Source organism: Macaca thibetana, chromosome 4 (assembly GCF_024542745.1).
Source record: "Macaca thibetana thibetana isolate TM-01 chromosome 4, ASM2454274v1, whole genome shotgun sequence".
NCBI lineage: Eukaryota > Metazoa > Chordata > Mammalia > Primates > Cercopithecidae > Macaca > Macaca thibetana.
In genome coordinates, this window is record NC_065581.1 from 114,833,832 (window position 1) to 114,857,498 (window position 23,667).

At 42.1% G+C, this 23,667-nt stretch overlaps 1 protein-coding gene and 1 non-coding gene across 5 annotated transcripts in view; one reads left to right on the forward strand and one right to left on the reverse strand.

The window, feature by feature from the left end:
• Positions 1 to 23,007, forward strand: part of KATNA1 (katanin catalytic subunit A1) — a 66,242-nt gene extending 43,235 nt beyond the window's left edge. For 3 of the 4 annotated variants that reach the window (XM_050787159.1, XM_050787160.1, XM_050787158.1), the window contains exons 5-11: positions 12,526 to 12,647; positions 14,140 to 14,245; positions 16,056 to 16,214; positions 19,520 to 19,646; positions 20,226 to 20,360; positions 20,683 to 20,809; positions 22,649 to 23,007. In XM_050787159.1, coding sequence (XP_050643116.1) covers positions 12,526 to 12,647; positions 14,140 to 14,245; positions 16,056 to 16,214; positions 19,520 to 19,646; positions 20,226 to 20,360; positions 20,683 to 20,809; positions 22,649 to 22,847 — 975 coding nt within the window. In that variant the 3' untranslated portion in view covers positions 22,848 to 23,007. The remainder of the gene's footprint in view (positions 1 to 12,525; positions 12,648 to 14,139; positions 14,246 to 16,055; positions 16,215 to 19,519; positions 19,647 to 20,225; positions 20,361 to 20,682; positions 20,810 to 22,648) is intronic. The other variant, XM_050787161.1, reaches the window with a different exon arrangement.
• Positions 23,008 to 23,131: 124 nt separating this feature from the next.
• Positions 23,132 to 23,266, reverse strand: LOC126954069 (small nucleolar RNA SNORA2/SNORA34 family). The gene has a single exon (XR_007725518.1). It is a non-coding gene; the product is annotated as a small nucleolar RNA SNORA2/SNORA34 family (small nucleolar RNA).
• Positions 23,267 to 23,667: the final 401 nt, after the last annotated feature.

A 23,667-nucleotide genomic window follows, 5' to 3' on the forward strand; every position in this document is an offset into this window, starting at 1 on the left:
CAGTATTTTCCCTTTTGTGACTTACTCATTTTACTCAGCATAGTGTTTTAGGGATTTTGCCATGTTGTAGTATGTCCAAATTTCCTTTTTAAGGCTGAGTGATATTCCATTGCATGTATATTTCATGCTTTATCATTCATTTGTTGATGTACACTTGGGTTGCTCTCACTGTTTGGCTTTTGTGAATAATGCTGCTATGAATATGGGTGCACAGATATTTCTTCCAGACCCTGCTTTTAAGATTTTTAGATATATACAAGAAGTGGATTTGCTGGGTCATATGGTAATTCCATTTTTAATTTTTTTTTTTTTGAGACGGAGTCTTGTTCTGTTTCCCAAGCTGGAGTGCAATGGTGTGATCCTGGCTCACCGCACCCTCCGCTTACTGGGTTCAAGTGATTCTCCTGCCTCAGCCTCCCAAGTGTCTGGGATTACAGGCACCCACCCCCATGCCTGGCTAATTTTTTTAGTAGATACGGGGTTTCACCATGTTGGCCAAGCTGGTCTTGAACTCTTGACCTCAGGTGATCTGCCCAACTTGGCCTCCAAAAGTGCTGGGATTACAGGCGTAAGCCACTGCATCCGGCCTCATTTTTAATCTTTTGAAAAATGACAAAACTGTTTTCCACAGTGGCTGCACCATTTTGCATTCCCACCAGGATTACAATTTCCCTACATCCTCATCAATGCTTGTTATTTTTGGGTTTCTTTGATAACAACCATGTAATTAATTGGGTGTGAAGTAGTATCTCATTGTGGTATCGATTTCCATTTTTCCAGTCACATAGTTGACTTTTTTCCCAATGATATAGTTGACTTTTGTATATAGTAAAATGCACATAACATAAAATTTGCCATTTTAACGGTTTTTAAGTGTAGAGTGCAGTTGTACTAAGCACATTAACATCGCTATGCAGCCATCATAACCATTCATTTTCAGATCTCTTCATCTTACAAAACTGAAACTTCATACCCATTAAACAATAACTCACCATTCAACCTCCCTCCAGCCATGAGCAGCTACCCTTCTACTTCCTGTCTCTGTGAATTCGGCTACTTATATAAGTGGATCATATAGCATTTGTCTTTTCGTGACAGGCTTATTTATAGCCATCCCTGGTATCTTTAGTTACTTTTTGTGTGGAGTATCTTTTTTCATTCTTACACTTTTAACCTATGTGTGTGTCTAGATCTAAAGTGTCTCTTGTAGACAACATATAGTTGGTTCATGTTTTTTTTTTTTTTGAGATGGAGTCTTGCTCTGTCACCCAGGCTGGAGTGCAGTGGCCGGATCTCAGCTCACTGCAAGCTCCGCCTCCCGGGTTTATGCCATTCTCCTGCCTCAGCCTCCCAAGTAGCTGAGACTACAGGCGCCCACCACCTCGCCCGGCTAGTTTTTTGTATTTTTTTTAGTAGAGACGGGGTTTCACCATGTTAGCCAGGATGGGCTTGATCTCCTGACCTCGCGATCCACCCATCTCGGCCTCCCAAAGTGCTGGGATTACAGGCTTGAGCCACCGCGCCCGGCTGGTTCATGTTTTTTATTTTAAAATTTATTTTATTAATTTTAGAGACAGGGTCTCACTGCATTGCCCAGACTGGAGTACAGTAAATATTCACAGTGTGCTATATCATAATGCACTAAAGCCTCAAACTCCTAAGTTCCAGTGATCTGCCCCCCTTCCCCCACCAGCTGAGACTGTAGGTGCACACCCTGTCGGTTTTTTATCCATTCTGCCAGTTTGTCTTTTGATGGGAGGGTTTAATCCATTTAAAGTAATTACTGATAAGGAGAGACTTCTGTTATTTCAGTTTTTTATATGCCTATCCATCTTTTTCCTTAATTTTCTACATTAGTGGCTGGGGATGGTGCTTATGCCTGTAATCCTAGCACTTTGGGAGGCCGAGACAGACGGATTGCCTGAGCTCAGGAGTTCGAGACCAGCATGGACAAGATGGTGAAACCCCTCTCTACTAAAATAGAAAAAATCAACTGGGCGTGGTGGCGGGTGCCTGTAATCCCAGCTACTCAGGAGGCTGAGGCACGAGAATAGCTTGAACCCGGGAGGCAGAGGTTGCGGTAAGCCAAGATTGCACCACTGCACCCCAGCCTAGATGACAGCGCAAAACTCCATCTCAAAAAAAAAATAAAAATAAAAAAATAATTTTCTACTTCTGTCTTCTTTTGTGTTTAGTTGATTTTTTTTTTTTTTTCTTGAGATGGAGTTTTTCTCTGTCACCCAGCCTGGAGTGTAGTGGCGCGATCTCAGCTCACTGCAACCTCAGCCTCCCGGGTTCAAGCGATTGTCCTGCATCAGCCTCCTGCATAGCTGGGATTACAGCGACATGTCAACATACCCAGCTAATTTTTGTATTTTTAGTGGAGACAAGGTTTCACGATGTTGGTCAGGCTGGTCTCAAACTCTTGACCTCAAGTGATTCGCCCGCCTCGGCCTTCCAAAGTGCTGGGATTATGGGCGTGAGCCACCACACCAGGCCATTTAGTTGTTTTTTTGCAGTGAAATGTTTTAATTCCCTTCTCATTTTCTTTTGTGTATATTTGTATATTTTATAGCTGTTTTCTTTATGGTCTCCATGTTTCTCAGGCCGGAATATGGTGGCAAGATCATAGCTACTTGTAGACTCAAGTTTCTGGGCTCAAGCGATCCTCCCACCTTAGTCTCCTGAGTAGCTGGGACTACAGGTGTACACCTCCAAGCCTGGCTGATGTTTTCATCTTTTTTGTTGAGACAGGGTCTCACTCTGTTGCCCAGGCTGGTCTCAAACTCCTGGCCTTAAGCAATCCTTGCATTTCAGCCTCTCAAAGTACTGGGATTACAAGCATGAGCCAACCATGTGTGACTCACAGAGACTTTAAAAATTCCCCTGTGTGTAGTTACTTTTGAATTTCCTAGACTTTAAATGTCTGTTTCCCCAAAAGGGAAAAAAGAGAAAAATGAAGGGATGGGGGAAATAAAAGGTCGGTGGCCCTTTAACTCTGGGGAAGTTGCTTCAGCCTGAGGGGGAAGGGCTTGCAACAGTGGGAGGAGGGGTGCAACCATAGCTGCCCCCCATGACTGCAAGGTCAGAAGCTGCATTTGGCAATCAAAACACAAATATCCAGTTTTTGGAGGACCGGGTCCTTTTTGACCATCCTGGCTCCTGTGAAATGCCTGCAGACTCCTCCAGGAACACGTGTACAGTTGCCCACTAAGGTACTAGGGGCTGAGAAGTTTATTCCGTTTTGTGCTGCTATCACAGAATACCACAGACTGGGTAATTTATAAAAAACAGAATTTTTTTCCCTCACAGTTTGGAGGCTAGGAAGTCCAAGATAAGGGCGCGGCCATGTTCAGTTGTTTGGTGAGGGCTGTATCCTCTGGAGTGGAGGAATACTTTGTTGTCACATGGCTGAAGGAAGAAGGCAGGAAACCCAAATGCTGTCTGATGCCTCTCTATAAGGGCCTTACTCCCATTCATGAGTAAGGAACCCTTGTGGCATAATCCCCTCTCAAAGGCCCAGCTTTTAATACTAGCACATTAGCTATTGAGTTTCAACACCTTGCTTTTGGAAGGACACATTAAAACCATAGCAGTAGCTGGGCTGAAATTAACCAAAATTAACCATAATTTGTCATTTACCATCCAGGTTTCCCCCTGGAAGTTGCATTCCTCCCAATAGACTCCAAAGTTCCTAAATAGTTGCATCAGACAGATTCTGCGGGTGCAGTTTTTGTTTAGGTGGAGATACAGATTCTTGATGCTTCCTACTCTGCCAGTCTTCCACTATCCTGTCCCAAGAATGGATTTTTATGTTCATCTTCTATCTTGTCACCTTAATACTGTGCTAGAATTGTTCATTCTAGGAGAATTTTTGTAGATTCCTTAGTATTTTCTTTGTGGACAATTATGTTATCTGCAAATATTTGTGAATTTTTGGATTTCTATGCCTTTATTTCCTCTTCTTACCTTATTGCATTGGCTAGAACTTCCAGTACTGTGTCAAATAAGAGTGACAAAGTAGATGTCCTTGCTGTGTTCCTGATTTTAGGAGGAAAGAATTCAGTGTTTCATCATAGAGAGTATAATGTTAGCTGTAGGTGTTTTTGTAGATGCTCTTCTTTTTTTTTTTTTTTTTTTTTTTTTTGAGACAGAGTCTCGCTCTGTCGCCCAGGCTGGAGTGCAGTGGCACGATCTCCGCTCACTGCAAGCTCCGCCTCCTGGGTTCACGCCATTCTTCTGCCTCAGCCTCCTGAGTAGTTGGGACTACAGGCACCTGCTACCATGCCTGGCTAATTTTTTATGTTTTTAGTAGAGACGAGGTTTCACCATGTTAGCCAGGATGGTTTTGTAGATACTCTTTATCAGGTTGAGGATATTCCCTTTAAATTCTATTTTTCTGAGAGCTTATGTCCTGAATGGGTATTCAGTTTTAGCACATGCTTTTCTGCACTTGTTGCATGATCACACGGGTCTTTTTCTTTAGTCTCTTAATATAGTGGATTATATTAATTAATTTTTGAACATTGAACTAGTCTTATGTCCCTGGAATAATTCTCACTTGATCATGGTATGTAATTCTTTTTATATCTTGCTGGATTCTATTTGGTAATATTTTGTTAACAGTTTTGGCATCTGTGTATTCATGAATGATACTAGTCTATAGTTTTTGCTTTGTTTTGTTTTTTGGAACTGTCTTCATCTGATTTCAGCATCAGGGTAATATAGGCTTTTATAAAATGAATTGAGAAATGTTCCTTCTGTGCTCTGGAAGAGTTTGTATAGAATTGATTTAATTCTTTAAAAAAAAACTTTTTTTTGAGACAGGGTCTCACTCTGTCACCCAGACTGGAATACAGTGGTGTGATCTTGGCTCATTGCAACCTCCTCCTCCTGGGTTCAAGAGATTCTTGTGTTTCAGCCTCCTGAGTAACTGGGATTACAGATACGTGCCACCATGCCCTGCTACTTTTTTTGTATTTGTAGTAGAGACAGGGTTTCACCATGTTGGCCAGGCTGGTCTCGAACTCCTGACCTCAGGTGATCCACCCGCCTTGGCCTCCCAGCAGGATTACAGGTGTGACCGCCGCGCCCAGCCTTAATTCTTTTTTAAATGTTTCTACAATGAAACCACCTGGGCTTGAATATTTCTTTGAAACTATGAATCACCTTCGTTAATAGTTATGGCACTGTTCAGATTATCTTCTTTTATTGGTGAGTTTTGGTAGAGACAGGGTTTCACCATGTTGGCCAGGCTGGTCTTGAACTCCTGACCTCGGGTGATATACCCACCTCAACCTCCCAAAGTGCTGGGATTACAGGCATGAGCCACCGTGTGTAGCCATATTCCTTATTCTTTAAGTGCTTGCAGGTCTATAATGATAGCTCCTTTTTCATTCCTGATATCAGTAATATGTGTTCTCTGTCCTTTTTGCATTGCCGGTATTGCTAGAGGTTTGTCAATTTTTAATCTTTTTAAAAGACTCCTTTGTTTCATTGATTTTTCTCTGTGGTTATTCTGTTTTTAACTTTATTGCGTTTTGCTCTTATCAATATCCTTTTCTTTTCTTTTCTTTTTGAGACAGAGTTTCACTCTTGTTGCCCAGGGTGGAGTGCAATAGCATGATCTCAGCTCACTGCAACCTCCACCTCCCAGGTTCAAGTGATTCTCCTGCCTCCGCCTCCTGAGTAGCTGAGATTACAGGCCCCCACCACCATGCTCAGCTAATTTTTGTGTTTTTAGTACAGCCAGAGTTTCGCCATGTTGGGCAGGCTGGTCTCAAACTCTTGACCTCAGGCTGTCCCTCCTGCCTTGGCCTCCCAAAGTGGTGAGATTACAGGCATGAGCCACTGCCCCTGGCCTAATATTTTCCTTTTTAGCTTTGAGTTTATTTTGTTCTTTTCTACATTCATGAGGTAAAAGCTTACATGATTATTTGAGACTTTTTTTTTTTTTTTTTTCTGAGACGGAATCTTGCTCTGTTGCCCAGGCTGGAGTGCAATGGTGCAGTCTCGGCTCACTGCAACCACCTTCCAGGTTCAAGCAATTCTCCTCCCTCAGTCTCCTGAGTAGCTGGGACTACAGGAGTGGAACACCATGCCCAGCTAATTTTTGTATTTTTAGAAGAGACGGGGTTTTGCCATGTTGGCCACGCTGGTCTCAAATTCCTGACCTCGGGTGATCCACCTGCCTTGGCCTCCCAAAGTGCTGGGATTACAGGTGTGAGCCACTGCGCCCAGCCTGAGACTTTTTTTTCTTATCTAACATATGCATTTAGTGCTCTAAATTGCCCTCTCAGCCCTGATTTAACTGTGTCCCAGAAATGTTGATAAGTTGTATCTTTATTTTCCTTCAGGTCAGTGTGTTCTTTGATAGCCACTGAGACTTCCTCTTTGACCTGGATTATTTAGTAGCGTGTTGTTTAGTTTCCAATTGTGTGGAGATTTTCTTGTTTTCTTCCTGTTACTGATTTCTAGTTTGAATCTTTTGTGCTTTGAGAATATATTTCATATAATTTCAATTTTTAAAAAACTTGTCTAAGTTTGTTTTTGGCTCAAGATATGGTCTGTTTTGGTATATGTTCTGTGAACACTTGAAAAGAGTATGTATGTTGCTGTTGTGAGGTGGAATTTTCTATAAATGTCTGTTGGATCCTTTGGATGGTGGTGTTGCTGAGCTCTATATCCTTGCTGATTTTTTTTTTTTTTTTTTGAGATAGGGTCTGTGTTGCCCAGGCTGGAGTGCAGTGGCACCGATCATAGCTCAGTGCGACCTTGAACTCCTTAGGCTCAAGGGATCTTCCTGACTCAGTCTCCCAAGTAGCTGGGACTACAGATGTGTGCTACCACACCTGGCTAATTTTTTAATTTTTATTTTGCAGAGACAGGATTTTTTTTTTTTTTTTTTTTGAGACAGAGTTTCGCTCTTGTTGCCCAGGCTGGAGTACAATGGCGCGATCTCGGCTCACCACAACCTCTGCCTCCCGGGTTCAAGCGATTCTCCTGCCTCAGCTTCCCAAGTAGCTGGGATTATAGGCATGTGCCACCACACTTGGCTCATTTTGTATTTTTAGTAGAGATGGGGTTTCTCCATGTTGGTCAGGCTGGTCTTGAACTCTGACCTCAGGTGATCTGCCCACCTCGGCCTCCCAAAGTGCTGGGATTACAGACATGAGCCACCGCCCCCAGCCTTTTTTTTTTTTTTTTTTTTGAGATGGAGTCCAGGCTGAAGTGCAGTGGCGCGATCTCAGCTCACTGCAATTTGTGCCTGCCGGGTTCAAGCAATTCTCCTGCCACAGCCTCCCAAGTAGCTGGGATTACAGGTGCCCGCCACTGTGCCCCACTAATTTTTGTATTTTTAGTAGAGACGGGGTTTCACTGTATTGGCCAGGCTGGTCTCAAACTCCTGACCTCATTACCTGCCCGCCTCCGCCTCCCAAAGTGCTGGGATTACAGGCGCGAGCCTCCACACCTGGCCGAGACAGGATCTTATTTTATTGCCCAAGCTGGTCTTGAAGTCTTGGGCTCAAGCAGTCTTGCCACCTTGGCCTCCCAAAGTGCTAAGATTATAAGGCGTGGGCCACCGCACCTGGCCTGAGTTTTTTTCTTGAAAAAATCCTTTTTTTTTTTTTTCTTAAAAAATACTATGCCACTACTTCCTCTGGCTTGCTTTTCTGAGAAGAAATCTGCTTTCATCCAAATTGTTTTTCCCAATAAGCAAGGTGTTGATATTCTTTCATTGCTTTCAATTTTTTCTTTGTCTTTAGTTTTCAGAAATTAAAGTATAATGTGTGTTGGCATGGAGTCTTGGGGCCTTCTATTTGTTTCTGAGGCTATTTTTCTTCATAATGTTTCAAGTACATTCATAATTACTTATTAAAGCATGTAAAAGGCTTTAAAATCTGTCAGGAAACTCTTAACATCGCTGTCATCTTGGTCTTGGCATCTGTTGATTGTCTCTTTTAGTTTGAGATCTTCGTGGTTCTTGGTATGAGGAATTTTCTGTTGAAACCTGGACATTTTCATATTATATTACGAGACTCTAGATCTTATTTAAACCTGTTTAGCTGACTTTTCCTAACATTGCTCTGGCAGGGAGAATAGGGATGCCACCACTGCCGGGTGGGGATGGAAGTTCAGGTTCTCCAGCCAGCCTCTGTCGGCACCTGCCTAGGGGCAGAGGCCTTCTCATTACCCCTGAGCTGTGGTGGAAGTTCTCCACACGCTCTCCAGAGACACTGTGGTTGGGGAGTGGAAGTCCAGGTTCCCTCTATGATGTCCAGTGACTGTGGCGGGGAGGGGTGGGAGAGAGGAGAACATGCAGGGGCTCTTGTTCATTTCATTCTTGGGAATGAAAGTTTCAGCTTCTTAGTTAGCCTCTGATTCTACCATGGTGGGGGTTTGAGGTACCTCATTGTAGGCTTCCAGAGATAGAAAGTGCTAGGCCTTCCACCCTGCCTTTGCTGCCCTGGGTGGGGCTGGGGCCACAAGTCTTTGGTGGTGCTTGACTGGAGTAGAGTGTTAATTGTCTAAAAGCTCTGTCTTGCTAGACTGCCCCTTTTCTGGTCCTTTGCCCAGAAAGAGCAAGCTTCTGTTGGGGCGTTTTTGTTTGTTCAAATTGGTGTATCCAGGTTGCTGGCTCTTCAGCCCCAAGTCTGGATATTTGAAAGAAAGAAAACCTGGGGAACTCACACCATGTTTGAGTTCCTTAGTGGCTCTGCTGGCTTCTTAGCACCTTTCAGAGTCCTCCTGTGTTTGTGGTATGTATAGTACCCAAGGGTTTTAGCTCTACCTAGCAGAAGAAATGCTGAAAAGTATGTTCCATCTTCCTAGAAATGAGAACCCAGCTGTCATTTTTAATTAACTCTCTTAATTGAGGGTAATGGGTTTTGTATTTATAATTTTGCCAACTTTTAAAAGAACTAGTTTTTTTTTTTTTTTTTTGAGATGGCGTCTCACTCTGTCACCCAGGCTGGAGTGCAGTGGCGTGATCTCGGCTCACTGTAACTTCTGCCTCCTGGGTTCAAGCAATTCTCTTGCCTCAGCCTCCCGAATAGCTGGGATTACAGGTGTGCGCCATCATGTCTGGCTAATTTTTGTGTTGTTAGTAGAGACGGGGTTTTATCATGTTGGCCAGGCTGGTCTCGAACTACTGACCTAAGGTAATCTGCCTGCCTCGGCCTCCCAAAGTGCTGGGATTATAGGCGTGAGCCACCGAGCCCAACAAAAGAACTAGTTTTAAACCCAAGGACTTATGTCCTGATTCATCTGTCTATCTGAAACTTTATTTTGAGCCTGAAAAAAGGAGTCTAGGTCCCTTTAAATCCCTCAACTGTTTTTTTCCACTTCCTACTAGTTACTGTTTTCACTTAGAACAAGTTGTTTGTTTTTATTTGAGATGGAGTCTTGTTCTGTCACCCAGGCTGGAGTGCAGTAGTGCAATCTCAGCTCACCGTAACCTCCACCTCCTGGGTTCAAGCGATTCTCCGGCCTCAGCCTCTTGAGTAGCTGGGACTACAGGTGTGTACCACTATGCCCAGCTAATTTTTTTGTATTTTTAGTAGAGAGGGGATTTCACCATGTTGGCCAGCCTGATCTCGAACTCCTGGCCTCAAGTGATCCACCCGCCTCAGTCTCTGTAAGTGCTAGAATTATAAGCATGAGCCACTGCACCTGGCCGGGAACAAATTATTAGATAGATGTATACCTAAAAGAAATTGTACTACTTCAACTAATTAAATAAAATCCTACTAAATATGTCAGCATTTGAAATTCCACAGCTTCCTTTGGCTGGCCTATCACAACACTGTTTCTTTTTTCTGCCAACTTGAATTTGTTTTGCTTTGTCTGCGAACATTCCCTTAGTACTGTGTTCTGTGGGAGAAAAGAAAGAGAAAGAGAAAATGCCTTATATTTGTATCTTCCCTGGCTTACAGCATGTTCCTGATAGTCAGGGACAGTGTCTTCTTTCTGTTCTCCATAGCTGCTAACACAGAACAGATACTTGTTAAATACCTGTAAATGAATAGCAACTTTATAAATACTTTGAAGAAAAGATTATCTTCTCTTTTAAATGTTACACAGTTCTGGCCAGGTGTGGTGGCTCACGCCTGTAATCCCAGCACTTTGGGAGGCCGAGGTGGGTGAATCACCTGAGGTCAGGAGTTCGAGACCAGCCTGGCCAACATGGTGAAACCCCGTCTCTACTAAAAATATAAAAAGTTAGCCAGGTGTGGTGGCGCATGCCTGTAATCCCAGCTACTCGGAAGGCTGAGACAGGAGAATTGCTTGAACCTGGGAGGCAGAGGTTGCAGTGAGCCAAGATCGTGCCACTGTACTCCAGCCTGGGCAACAAGAGTGAAACTCCGTCTCAAAAAAAAAAAAAAAAGTTACACAGTTCCTTCCTTGAATCTTTTAATGTTAATATTGGAGGCTCAATACACACATTGTGAAACAGATGCTTATTTGGCCATCTAGGTTAACATTTTGAATATCATAAATATTAGTTAAGTCTGGACATTAATAATGGCATTAGCACCAGTTGGCAAAGGAATCATCATGTTATGTGCAAAAAAAAATGTTATGGGAATTGGGTAACAATCTTAGTACGACAGAAGAAATGTTTATTTACCCTAATGCAGGGCTTCATAAATTTTCTTGGCCTTTAAAATTCTTAAGTATCTTCATTTTTATATAGCATCTCTAGCCCAGGATACCCATCCACTTCTGAAAAATACCTATCCATTTATGAAGAAGCTAGGTTCAAACAGTTTGTGTTCTAGCAGTTTAACACCTACTGGGCCCTATTACACAGTTTCTCAAACTCTGCAGTTGGAATGGACATTCTACCCTCATTCCTTTTCCACATTGATTTTCTCTCTGTACATTTTATCACAGCAACTGCCCAAAACCCAGCTTCACAAAAATATGGCATTATTGAGGCCGGACAGAGTGTCTCACACCTGTAATCCCAGCACTTTGGGAGGCCAAGGTGGGCGGATCACTTGAGGTCAGCAGTTCAAGACTAGCCTGGCCAATGTTCTGAAACCCCGTCTCTACTAAACATAATTAGCCGGGCGTGGTGGTGCACACCTGTCATCCTACTCAGAAGGCTGAGACAGGAGAATTGTTTGAACCCAGGAGGTGGAGGTTGCAGTGAGCCAAGATGACACTACTACACTCTAGCTTGGGCAACAGAGTGAGACTCTATCTCATAAATAAATAAATAAGGCATTATTGAAGAGGATATAGCAGTCTTACGTAGGAATTGTGAGCTACCTTGAGCTAGTAGTTCACACAATGTTCAACAGCTGTTGCTGTGTTTCTTTCATAAATTTAAAGTATCCCACAGTACCTTGCGAGTTTGCCATTGTGTCCTGGGTATTGAGTACATAGTTTGGGAACTGTGGCCCTAATGACTGTTATCACAGAGGGTGAGAGGAATCCCATGTAAGGACTGAGATGTGTCTTTTGGAGGGTAGTGGGAATAACGAAAAGGGATATTTTTAGGAGCATTGACGAGGGCCAAGTAGGGTGTTTAAAGATTGAGCCATAGGCCGGGCGCGGTGGCTCAAGCCTGTAATCCCAGCACTTTGGGAGGCCGAGATGGGCGGATCATGAGGTCAGGAGATCGAGACCATCCTGGCTAACATGGTGAAACCCCGTCTCTACTAAAAAAATACAAAAAACTAGCCAGGCGAGTGGCGGGCGCCTGTAGTCCCAGCTACTCGGGAGGCTGAGGCAGGAGAATGGCGTAAACCCGGGAGGCGGAGCTTGCAGTGAGCTGAGATCTGGCCACTGCACTCCAGCCTGGGCGACAGAGCGAGACTCTGTCTCAAAAAAAAAAAAAAAAAAAAAAGATTGAGCCATAGTCTTGGCTAAATAAGCCAAGTCTTTAATCTGATCTCCTCTAAAGGGTTGAAATACATTTTGTGTTCATCTGATATTTGCTTGCGACCACATTTATCTCAGTATTAATTTTTTTATGCTAGCCAGTTCATATGCATGGTCATTTTTATTTCCCTTTGATACTTTTGATACATCAAACCAATGTTGATATAGAAGGATGACTTAGAGTCTTTGATCCTATCCTTGTTATTGTACTATTGTGTTAGCTTTTTTTTTTTTTTTTTTTGGAGACAGTCTCTCGCTCTGTCACCCAGACTGGAGTGCAATGGCACGATCTTGGCTCACTGCAAGCTCTGCCTCCTGGGTTCATGCCATTCTCCTGCCTCAGCCTCCCGAGTAGCTGGGACTACAGGCGCCCGCTACCACGCCCAGCTAATTTTTTGTATTTTTAGTAGAGACGGGGTTTCACCGTGTTAACCAGGATGGTCTCGATTTCCTGACCTCATGATCCACCTGCCTCGGCCTCCCAAAGTGCTGGGATTACAGGCATGAGCTACCACGCCCAGCCAAATGATGTATTAGCTTTTTAAAGGATGTCACTTGAGTCCAATCTGTGTTTCTGACTCACAGAAACAAAATAAATGAATCAAAAGCTCTTGTTTTTTTATCTTGATGTAGAACAAATCACCTGCTGCAGTAACAGAACCAGAGACAAATAAATTTGACAGTACCGGATATGATAAAGACTTAGTAGAAGCTTTGGAAAGAGATATAATTTCCCAGAATCCCAATGTTCGATGGTAAGTCATATCACAACCAAATAACTGGGTGCTGATGTTGCTTTTCGAAATGGAAAATGGAGAATGTACAGAAGAGCAGAACTTGAGGACAGACCTGGAGTATGTACAGCATGAGCATAATTTCCCTGCATTCAGCCTGTTCCAATTTTTGTCTGAGAGTCTGAGGTTTTTGTTTTTGTTTTTTAGAGACAGGTTCTCACTCTGTTGCCCAGGCTGGAGGACAGTGGCTTGATCATAGCTCACTGCAGGCTCAGACTCCTAGGCTCAAGTGATCCTCCTGTCACAGCCTTCCAAGTAGCTGGGACCATAGGTGCACACTACCACATCTAGCTAATTTTTAAAAATGTTTTGTAGAGATGGAGTCTTGATCAGGCTGGTCTTGAACTCCTGGGTTCAAGTGATCCTCCTGCCTCAGCCTCCCAAAGTGCTAGGATTACAGTCATGAGCCATTGCACCTGGCCAAGGCAATGATTTGTATGTATGTGTGTTGCTTATTATCTATAGCATCCTAGAAATGTTTCTTTTATTTTCTTTTAGAGCAGTGGTTCTCAACTTTATTAATATTACATGTAATCAAAGATCTGTAATGTATTACAGTGAGTTAAAGTTAACTTTTCCCCAAAGTTAGGTATATTATATTTCTGTTAAAACCTTAATGATTATTAGGTATGGGTTTGAATTATATTAAAAAATATTGGGGGCCGGGCGCGGTGGCTCACACCTGTAATCCCAGCACTTTGGAAGGCCGAGGCGGGCAGATCACATGGTCAGGAGATCGAGACCATCCTAGCTAACACGGTGAAACCCCGTCTCTACTTAAAAAAAAAAAACAAACAAAAAAAATTAGCCGGGCATGCAGTGGGCCGAGATGGTATGGTACCACTGCACTTCAGCCTTTACGTTAGAGTGAGACTCTTTATACAATGAAAATAGTTTTTTGTTTTGTTTTGTTTTGTTTAACAGAAATTGCCACATGTAGCAGTAGTAGTAGGTACTCTAGTGGTTGGAGATGACTTTATAGCAATCTCTATGATACTCTTTAACCTTGGCATCTACCTCTTAATAGAGCTGGAGGCAAAGCAGCTATGTTGTAGCGTGTCTTTGCCTTATACCCTTTTTATTCTTTATGCTTTTTTTTAATTAAAAAAATGGGCTAATTGTTTCTAAATCATGGAGGTTATGGAATGAGGACCATAAAAGCAGGAGTTTAAAATGAGATGACACAGAACCCTGAAGAGTGTGCCTGTAGACTATGTTCTCATGATCCAGGCTAAAAACTGTCAACTGCCAAGAACTGAAGAAAACATTGTGCTCTTTATATATCTGCTGGTTGACATGGTGGGCCTCATTGCAGTGTTAGTCCACCCGTGCTCTGAGAGAGGCTCACCATTCTGTCAGCAGTGCAACATCGTGTGCTTCCAGTGGTTCTCATGAGTGACTGCATAGGCATGTATCATCTAAGGGGTTGTTAATAAAATGTCCTCTCTTTCAGGGATGATATCGCTGATTTAGTAGAAGCTAAGAAGTTGCTTAAGGAAGCTGTAGTGTTACCAATGTGGATGCCTGAATTCTTTAAGGGCATTAGAAGACCATGGAAAGTAAGTTTATTACTGTGATGACATTGTCAAGGTAAATGGCAGCATGTTGATATAGACAGCCAATATTTATCTATATTGGGAAAAGTGGAGGGAGAAAGTAGAGTAAGGAAATTTTTAAATTAAAAGGTATATGTTGTGCTGCTGAGAATTTTGTTAGACCATAAGCTATTGCAAGATTTCTAGAATAAGGAATACATACAATGTGATCTTTGGAAAGTGGAATACACAGCATTAAAATTTAGAATTTGGCTGGGCGTGGTGGCTCACGCCTGTAATCCCAGCACTTTAGGAGGCCGAGGTGGGCGGATCACCTGAGGTCAGGAGTTTGAGACCAGCCTGACCAACATGGAGAAACCCCGTCTCTACTAAAAATACAAAATTAGCTGGGCATGGTGACGCGTGCCTGTAATCCCAGCTACTCGGGAGGCTGAGGCAGGAGAATTGCCTGAACCTAGGAGGCGGAGGTTGCAGTGAGCCGAGATCACGCCATTGTACTCCAGCCTGGGCAACAAGAGCAAAACTGTGTCTCAAAAAAAAAAAAAAAAATTAGAATTCACCCCATTTAGAATGAGCTTGTATTTGCAAATATGACCTAGTCAGCTAGTGCAGAAATGCTTATTATGTCATGTTGCATGATTGTAACCTGTATTTTGGGGATTGTTCTCAATAAATTAATGGGAAATACCTGCATGTGATAAATACTTTTTAAAGTCATGGGCTGATCTAAAAAAAGACCATCAAAAAAGCCTTTCTTGGATTAGGAAGACACACTAATAGGTAACTCTGCATGTATGAATAGTTGTAAAAATTCTTTATACATTAAGTGATAAGCAAGATATAAAATGATAGACATACTTTGAATAAATTATATATATATATATTTTGTTTGTTTTGTTTTGGGACGGAGTCTTGTTCTGTCACCAGGCTGGAGTGCAGTGCGATCTTGGCTCGCTGCAACCTCTGCCTTCCAGGTTGAAGCGATTCCCCTGCCTCAGCCTCCCGAGTAGCTGGGATTACAGGCACGTACCACCACGCCCAGCTAACTTTTTTTGTATTTTAGTAGAGACAGGGTTTCACGTGTTGGCCAGGATGGTCCCGATCTCCTGACCTCGTGATCTGCCTGCCTCAGCCTCTCAAAAGTGCTGGGTTTACAGGTGTGAGCCACCACGCCTGGCCGAATAAATTATATTTTTAAAAAACCTAATTTGTCTGAGCAAAAGGACAATCAGGATATAAATTCAGATTTTTTTTTTTTTTTTTTTTGAGACGGAGTCTCGCTGTGTCTCCCAGGCTGGAGTGCAGTGGCGTGATCTCGGCTCACTGCAAGCTCCGCCTCCCGGGTTCACGCCATTCTCCCGCCTCAGCCTCCCAAGTAGCTGAGACTACAGGCGCCCGCCACCACGCCCGGCTAGTTTTTTGTATTTTTAGTAGAGACGGGGTTTCACCATGTTAGCCAGGATGGTCTCGATCTCCTGACCTCGTGATCCACCCGCCTCGGCCTCCCAAAGTGCTGGGATTACAGGCTTGAGCCACCGCGCCCGGCCATAAATTCAGATGTTAATGGTACCTCTGTTAGGGTGTTGATATTATAAACTACTTTTTCTCATCTTTGAGTTCCAAATTTTTAATAATATGGTTATCTTCTTTTTTAATGGGAAGAGTAAATTTGTGACAAAGTTTATCTGTTTGTCTTTTATTTGTCTTGATATTATATATAAGTTGGTTGAAATTTCCTACTTAGTAATGACATTTTTATGAATTAGAACAATAGCAGATAAATCCTCTGCTTAGGCTATTATATTCGCAACAGGGAGTACTGATGGTCGGCCCACCTGGCACGGGGAAGACGCTCCTTGCTAAAGCAGTAGCTACAGAATGCAAGACAACATTCTTCAATGTCTCTTCATCAACTCTGACTTCCAAATACAGAGGAGAATCTGAGAAGCTTGTTCGTCTTCTGTTTGAAATGGTGAATGTTTGAGACAGCTCTAATGATTCCTTACCTCTCTAAAAGGGGAGAAAGAGAGCTGTAACTATCTCCAGTGTATGGAATAGTTAGGCAGGGTGCCATTTTGCCCAGAGTATGATTCGGTGTCCTTAAAGCTAGCTTTCTTTACAAACATGAATAATTAGAGTTTCTCTTTGTCTCTTTTTCTCCAGATGTAGATCCAAATCTACCAGTTTTGGGGCATGCTCACATTATGGGATCTGCATTACTAATCTTCTGTAGGAATCTGAAATTATTGTGTTTTTTAAATCAATAGGTTTAGTTATAATATGATAACCACAGTATTGTAACAATGATGCCAAAAGGTGAGAATCGTAAGTTATTGTGGAACTTAGGTTATCTCCAATCTATTAACTATATCAAATGCCTTCATTTTAATGACCTAATCTTTGGATTAGGTTCTTTCTTCCACCAATACAAATCAGAGTACCAAGAGAAGAAATGTAATTCAACAAGTTCTGATAAAGAGTGTTTAGATTGAATTCCACAGCCTTTTAAACTTCAGACTTTGTTAAGCTTCACTGATTACTTCTTGCCTCTAAGAAACAGAGTAGTTTTATGTAATTAGGATAGAATTATGCTATTAGTGACAAAGATGTGAATGTTTTTTTATTTTGAAATGGGTTCTCACTCTTGCCTAGGCTGATATGCAGGAGCATGATCACAACTCGCTGCAGCCGTGACCTCCCAGGCTCAAGTGATCCTCCCATCTAAGCGTCCCAAGTAGCTGGGACAATGGACATGAGCCACCACACCCAGCTAATTTTTTTTTTTTTTTTTACAGATGGGGTCTTGCTGTGTTGCCCAGGCTGATCTCGAACTCCTGGGTTCAAGTGATCCTCTTGCTTCAGACTCCCAAAGTGCTGGATTTACAGGCAGGGGTCCCCAATCCTGGTCAAGACATGAATTCTATTCTTTTAAACAGGGTCTCATTCTGTCACCTAGGCTGGAGTGCAGTGTTACAATCTCAGCTCACAGCAGCCTTCACCTCCTAGCCTCAAACGATCCTCCCACCTTAGCCTCCTGAGTAGCTGGGACTACAGATGTGCACTACCATGCCTGGCTAATTTTTGTATTTTTAGTAGAGATGAGGTTTTGCCATGTTGCCCAGGCTGGTCTTGAACTCCTGACCCCAGGTGATCTGCCCTCTTGGCCTCCCAAAGTGCTAGGATTACAGGTATGAGCCACTGTGCCTGGCCTTTTTTGGTTTTTTTGTAGAGATGAAGTCTCACTATGTTGCCCAGGCTAGTCTAGAACTCCTGGCCTCAAACAGTCCTCTTGCCTAGACCCCATAAAGTGCTGGGATTCCAGGCAAGAGCCATTGTGTTCAGCTTTTTTTTTTTTTTTTTTTTTTTTTAAGATAAGCTCTCACTATGTTGTACAGGTTGTAGTGCACTGGTTATTCACAGGCACAATCATACTGTACTGCATCCTCCTCTCTAAGCCTCCCAAGTAGCTGGGACTTCAGGCGTGTACCACTGCACTCAGCTTTCAAGCCTTATTTTTATTGTCCTTAGGGTAATGAACTCTCGAGAAATTAGCCCTCATTTTTGTCATAGTTCCAGCAAAAGTCCAACGATTAATATTTGGCCTGTTTTGAGTTTCATATCTATGCCTAAACTCCTTGTTTTTGATCAGAGAATTGGAGTGCTCTGATTGGCCAGGCCTGAATAAAACCCCTGGAGCTCCAAGTAGAGTTAGCCTCTTTTAAAGGAGTGGAATAGGAATGAAAGAGGGGCCGGGCATGGTGGCTCACTCACGCCTGTAATCCCAGCACTTTGGGAGGTCGAGGCTAGCAGATCACTTGAGGTCAGGAGTTCGAGACCAGCCTGGCCAACATGATGAAACCCTGTCTCTACTAAAAATATAAAAATTAGCCGGGTATGGTCGTGTGCACCTGTAATCCCAGCTACTTGGGAGGCTGAGGCAGGAGAATCGCTTCAACCTGGGTGGCAGAGGTTGCAGTGAGCTGAGATCGTGGTGTTGCACTCCAGACTGGGAGACACAGCAAGACTCCTGTCTCAAAAGAAGAAAGAAAGAAAAAGAAAAGGAAGGAAGGAAGAAAGGAAAGGAAGTAAAGGGAGGAAGGATGATTTGCAAATGAAAAAGAGGCTTCTTTTACCAGATGTGTGCTGTGCAGGGAGAACCAATTGGTGTCCTCTACAGTACCTTCCTGGGCCAGCTAAACCCAGGACACATAGCCTTTACTTGAAGTCAGATCATTCTACATACCCTCAGTATGTGGGAAGAATCGGTCTAGTCACTTTTGCTTGGTGTGGCAACAGATTGAAATTTAATTTGTGTTGATGTAGGTTCTTTTGATAGATGGTTCCTAACTAAAATTTGAGAATTTTCTTGGATGTTTTAATGATGATTAAGTTCACTCTTTCCCTCTCCATTTCTTGAAAAAGTACAAAAATATTTATACATAGAAACCCAAGTATTGACTCTTCTTTAAAGATGAAATTATCCTGCTAGGTACAGTGGCTCATGTCTGTAATCCTAGCATTTTGGGAGGCCGAGGCAGGAAGATTGCTTAAGTCTAGGAGTTTGAGACCAGCCTGGGCAACATAATAAGACACCATCTCTACCAAAAAATATAAAAATAAGCCTGGTGTGGTGGCACACACCTGTAGTCCTGGCTGCTCGAGAGGTTGAGGTGAGAGGATTGCTTAAGCCCAGGAGCTCAAAGTTGAAGTGAGCTAAAATCTTATCACTGCACCCCAGCCTGGATGACAGAGCAAGACCCTGCCTCTTAAGAAAAATAAATAAAAAATGGTTGCATTAGAAGCCATACTTTAGCTGTTCTAATTCTATCCCATCTCCCCAATATTAGTGTGAAAGATGCACAGTGTGGCAAGCTCGTTAGCTGTTTTGTTGTTTTCTTTCTTTCCTCGTTTTAGAGACAGGTTCTCACTCTGTCACCCAGTCTGGAATACAGTGGTGTGGTGTGATCATAGCTCACTGCAGCCTTGAACTCCTGGCCTCAAGGGATCCTCTCACCTATTCCCCTGAGTAGCTGGGACTCGGGCACGTGTAACCACACTCAACTAATATTTTAATTTTCTGTAGAGATGGAGTCTTGCTATGTTGCCCAGGCTGGTCTCGAACTCTTGGGCTCAATCCATCCTCCTGCCTCACCCTCCCAGTGTTGGGATTACAAGTGTGAGCCACTGCGCCCAGCCTCCCTCAGCTGTTTTCTGATTGCTAACCTGTGGATTATTTTAAAATGAAATAGCTTGGTATTGCATGATTTTTTCCTTTAGGCTCGATTTTATTCTCCAGCCACCATATTTATTGATGAGATAGACTCCATTTGTAGTCGCCGAGGGACTTCTGAAGAACATGAAGCAAGCAGAAGGGTGAAAGCGGAGCTGCTGGTTCAAATGGATGGTATCTATGTGTTTAGCATGAGTTGACCAGGGACGGGAGGTTGTTAGGTATGGCGTCTCCAGCTCCAGTTGGTCAAACTTTACTCATACTGCTAACCCAAGGCTTTTAATAGGTATTCATAACTTCAGATGGACTAGAGGGGGTGGCAAGTAGTTCCTGATAGTGATAGTAATAGATCTGGTACACTGACAGTGGTGACAAGTCAGAATTAATGGCCACCCACAGGGCACCCTTTTGGTATATACAACTATCTTACTTTAGCTATGAAATTGAAATAAAAATAAATGCAGATCAGTTGGCCTTAGAGTTTATGTATGCTTTGAAAAAGATTTAAAATTGTTATGTAGTTGAACTGATCTGGCTTTCGATTAAATCTATTTTGAGTCATATATTTGCTTACTACAGAACTCATTTTCTTTGGATTACAAATTCACATATGTACCAGTTAAGTCTTAAGGAGGCTTGAAGACTATGCTTCCTTGTATTGTACTGAATATCTGATGATCTTTAAATAGCTGAGCTTTATTTGGTATAATCTAACTTAATATCTTTTTCACTCTCTCCTTACCCTTATTTTAGGTGTTGGAGGTGCTTCTGAAAATGATGACCCTTCCAAAATGGTTATGGTTCTGGCAGCTACTAATTTTCCCTGGGATATAGATGAGGCTTTAAGACGACGCCTTGAGAAACGAATCTATATTCCTTTGCCATCAGGTATCTTCTTTTCAGTCTCGTCAGAAAGCCTGTTAACTTTCAGGTAGTTTTGTTTAGAGAATTTAAAATTTGGTATTAACTAACTTTCCCGAAGAGATACATGAGGAGTATCTTCCCTTACAGTACTAGTTAGGCTAAATGCCTTAATAATAAATAGTAAGGAATTAAAAAGTAAAGAATGGCTCTTGAATTAAGCAAATGATCTCTTCTGAGAGATCCAGTTCTTACTGGAAAACAACATCTCACACAAAGAAGATTTGAGACAACAGTATACTATGTTTATGCTGCAGGCTTACATTTTAAAATTTGTTTCTACCATTAGCAAAAGGCAGGGAGGAGCTATTACGAATAAGTCTACGTGAGCTGGAATTGGCTGATGATGTTGACCTTGCAAGTATAGCAGAAAACATGGAAGGTTATTCAGGTGCGGACATTACCAACGTGTGCAGGTATGGATTATCACGGAAGCATAGGTTTTTGTAGGCATAAACTTCTAATATGAAGTTTCTTGGTTTTGTTTTTTGAGACCAAGTCTTGCTCTGTCACCCAGACTGCGGAGTAGAGGCGCATTCACAGCTCACTGCAGCCTGAAACTCCTGGGCTCAAGTGATCCTCTGACGTGAAGTTTTTATGCTGAATTAAGATAGATCAATATCTTGGTGGTGGCTCACGCCTGTAATCTCAGCACTTTGGGAGGCCAAGTGGGAGATCACTTGAGCCCAGGAGTTTGACTGGCCTGGGCGACATAGCAAGACCTCATCTCCATGAAAAAATTTTAAAAATTAGCTGGGCATGGTGGTGCCCACTTGTGGTTACCACCTGCTCTGGAAGCTGAGGCAGGAGGATTGCTTGAGCCCAGGAGGTTGACGTTGCAGTGAGCCATGATTGTGCCCCTGCACCCCAGCCTGGGCAACAGAGCAAGACCCTGTGTCCAAAAAAAAAAAAAAAAAAAATGAATAAAGACTCACATTCCAGTTTTTTGTTTTGTTTGGTTTTGTTTTGTTTTTTGAGACAGACTCTCGCTCTGTCACCCAGGCTGGAGTGCAGTGGTCTGATCTCAGCTCACTGCAACTTCTGCCTCCTGGGTTCAAGTGATTCTTGTGCCTCAGCCTCCTGAGTAGCTGGGACTACAGGTGTGTGTCACCACACATTTTTGTATTTTTAGTAGAGATGGGGTTTCACCATGTTGGACAGGCTGGTCTCAACTCCTGACCTCAAGTAATCCGCCTGCCTCAGCCTCCCAAAGTGCTGAGATTACAGGCGTGAGCCGCTGTGCCCAGCCCCCCATACATTTTGTAGACAGGGTCACAAATTCTGGTTTTGTTGGTGTTAGCAGGTACTGGTAAGATATCTGGGTATCTTTCATGTCAGTGAAGAGTCTACAGTTCATTTGAAAGCTACAAGTTCAAGAAGCTAATGTTAGGATAAATTGTGTAAAATAGAACATCAATAATTGTCTTGGATTAAAAAAATTGTTGGTGCCTTTGTTCACTATATTATAAAATAGGAAATGATTGTGAAAAATATTGACTTGCCATATGCACAGAGTACAGTCTCATTCTCAGTGAACTTATCCTAAATGTGATAGAATAGCAGTAAAAAGAAAAAAAGACTGTCTTTAATCCAGCTAGTTCAAGTCGGTTTTGTCCTAATCTAAGTATCAGTAGAGACACTTAATTACCCAGGGGCTTGACTGCGCTCATTTCCTCCTCTCTGAAGTGAGCATCCCACACAGGGTTCTGAGGATTAAAGCTAAGGTGAATACATCAATCAGCTGTATTGCTATCCCTTTGCATAAATGGTGGCTGCTATTAAGGATAAAACTTGGTAAAAGGAAAGAGCTATTTGAATCTGAAGTTTTTTTTTTTTTTAAACACAAATAGAGGAGAAAAGGAGAAACCACTGAACTTACCTAGCTTTTCCTCTACATGGAGAAAATATTTAATTTTCTTAACAGGTTCTCTTCTGACTCTGTGATGCTTATTCTTCATTTTATTGAATAGTTATAATGAAATTCAAATTGCTAGCTTTAATACCCCTTTTACTTTTTCTGGGGCTTTATATTCAGTATTAATTATTTAAATTAGCATCCTATTTCATTACAGATTTAACTGCTTAAAAAACACAACAGGCTTTGTATTCCAATAAGCTTCTCCACAATACTACATATATATAATTAGAGAATGCTACAACAGATCAATTGAAAATGTTTCTATTAACAGGTTTTCATTTAACCAAAGTAACACTTTGTCTGTTGTTATTGTTGTTGTTTTTAACTTAAAACCTAGGGATGCGTCCTTGATGGCAATGAGAAGGCGCATTGAAGGTTTGACTCCAGAGGAAATCCGAAATCTTTCCAAAGAAGAAATGCACATGCCTACAACTATGGAGGATTTTGAGATGGCTTTAAAAAAGGTTTCTAAGTCAGTGTCTGCTGCAGACATTGAAAGATATGAGAAATGGATATTTGAGTTTGGATCATGCTAAATTCTCACATGTAAATTGTGAGAAATGTGCCTTAAGTGTTTGAATATTAAATGCAGTAATTCATTGCACTGAGTGCTATATTTTTTTTAACTTTCATAATGGTAAGATTTTTTTTAAACCCTTATGATTCTGAATAAAGGCAATATTTTTAAGCTGAAAATTTGTTTTACTTTAGCATTACTAGATTTCTATTTCACTGACCACAAATGTTACAACACAAATGTTACCTAGCTTGGAAAGCTGTCTTTTCTTTTTTATCTTTGCTTTTTCTATTTTTTTCAAGACTGTGTTTCTTCCAACTGAACTGGCCATTCATATTGGGATTAGCCAACAGACCATAAGACAGACATCAATCTTGGCTCTTGTTTGAAACCAACAGCTACAATGGCAAACCACCACCTGTCTTGATTCGGGGCCTAGGAAAGCTGTCTTTATATGCACTTCTAACTTGGCATCTTCTCTCCCACTGTTTGCTGCTGTCACTCCTTCTAGGGAGGAAAAAATTGGCTCTAGCTCCAGTTAAACTTTACCCATTGCCTCTGGGTGCCTGTGGATAACTGAAAATCCCTGAACATTTTTACACAGTAGCTAATTAAAGCATGAGCCAAGCCCATAACACCTGGTGTTATGGTAGCTTCCCTTCACCTCCTGGGAGAGTTTTAAAGACACATTTTACTTTGCATTTTAAAAAGAAAAAATAAAAGTCTTACTTGACTTTGATTTTGCCTACATAAGAGGCTGCACTTTAGGCAAATAATAGGCATTTCTAAACCTGTGCTGCTCATAGTACTCTAATCACTCATTAACTCATGCATACTAA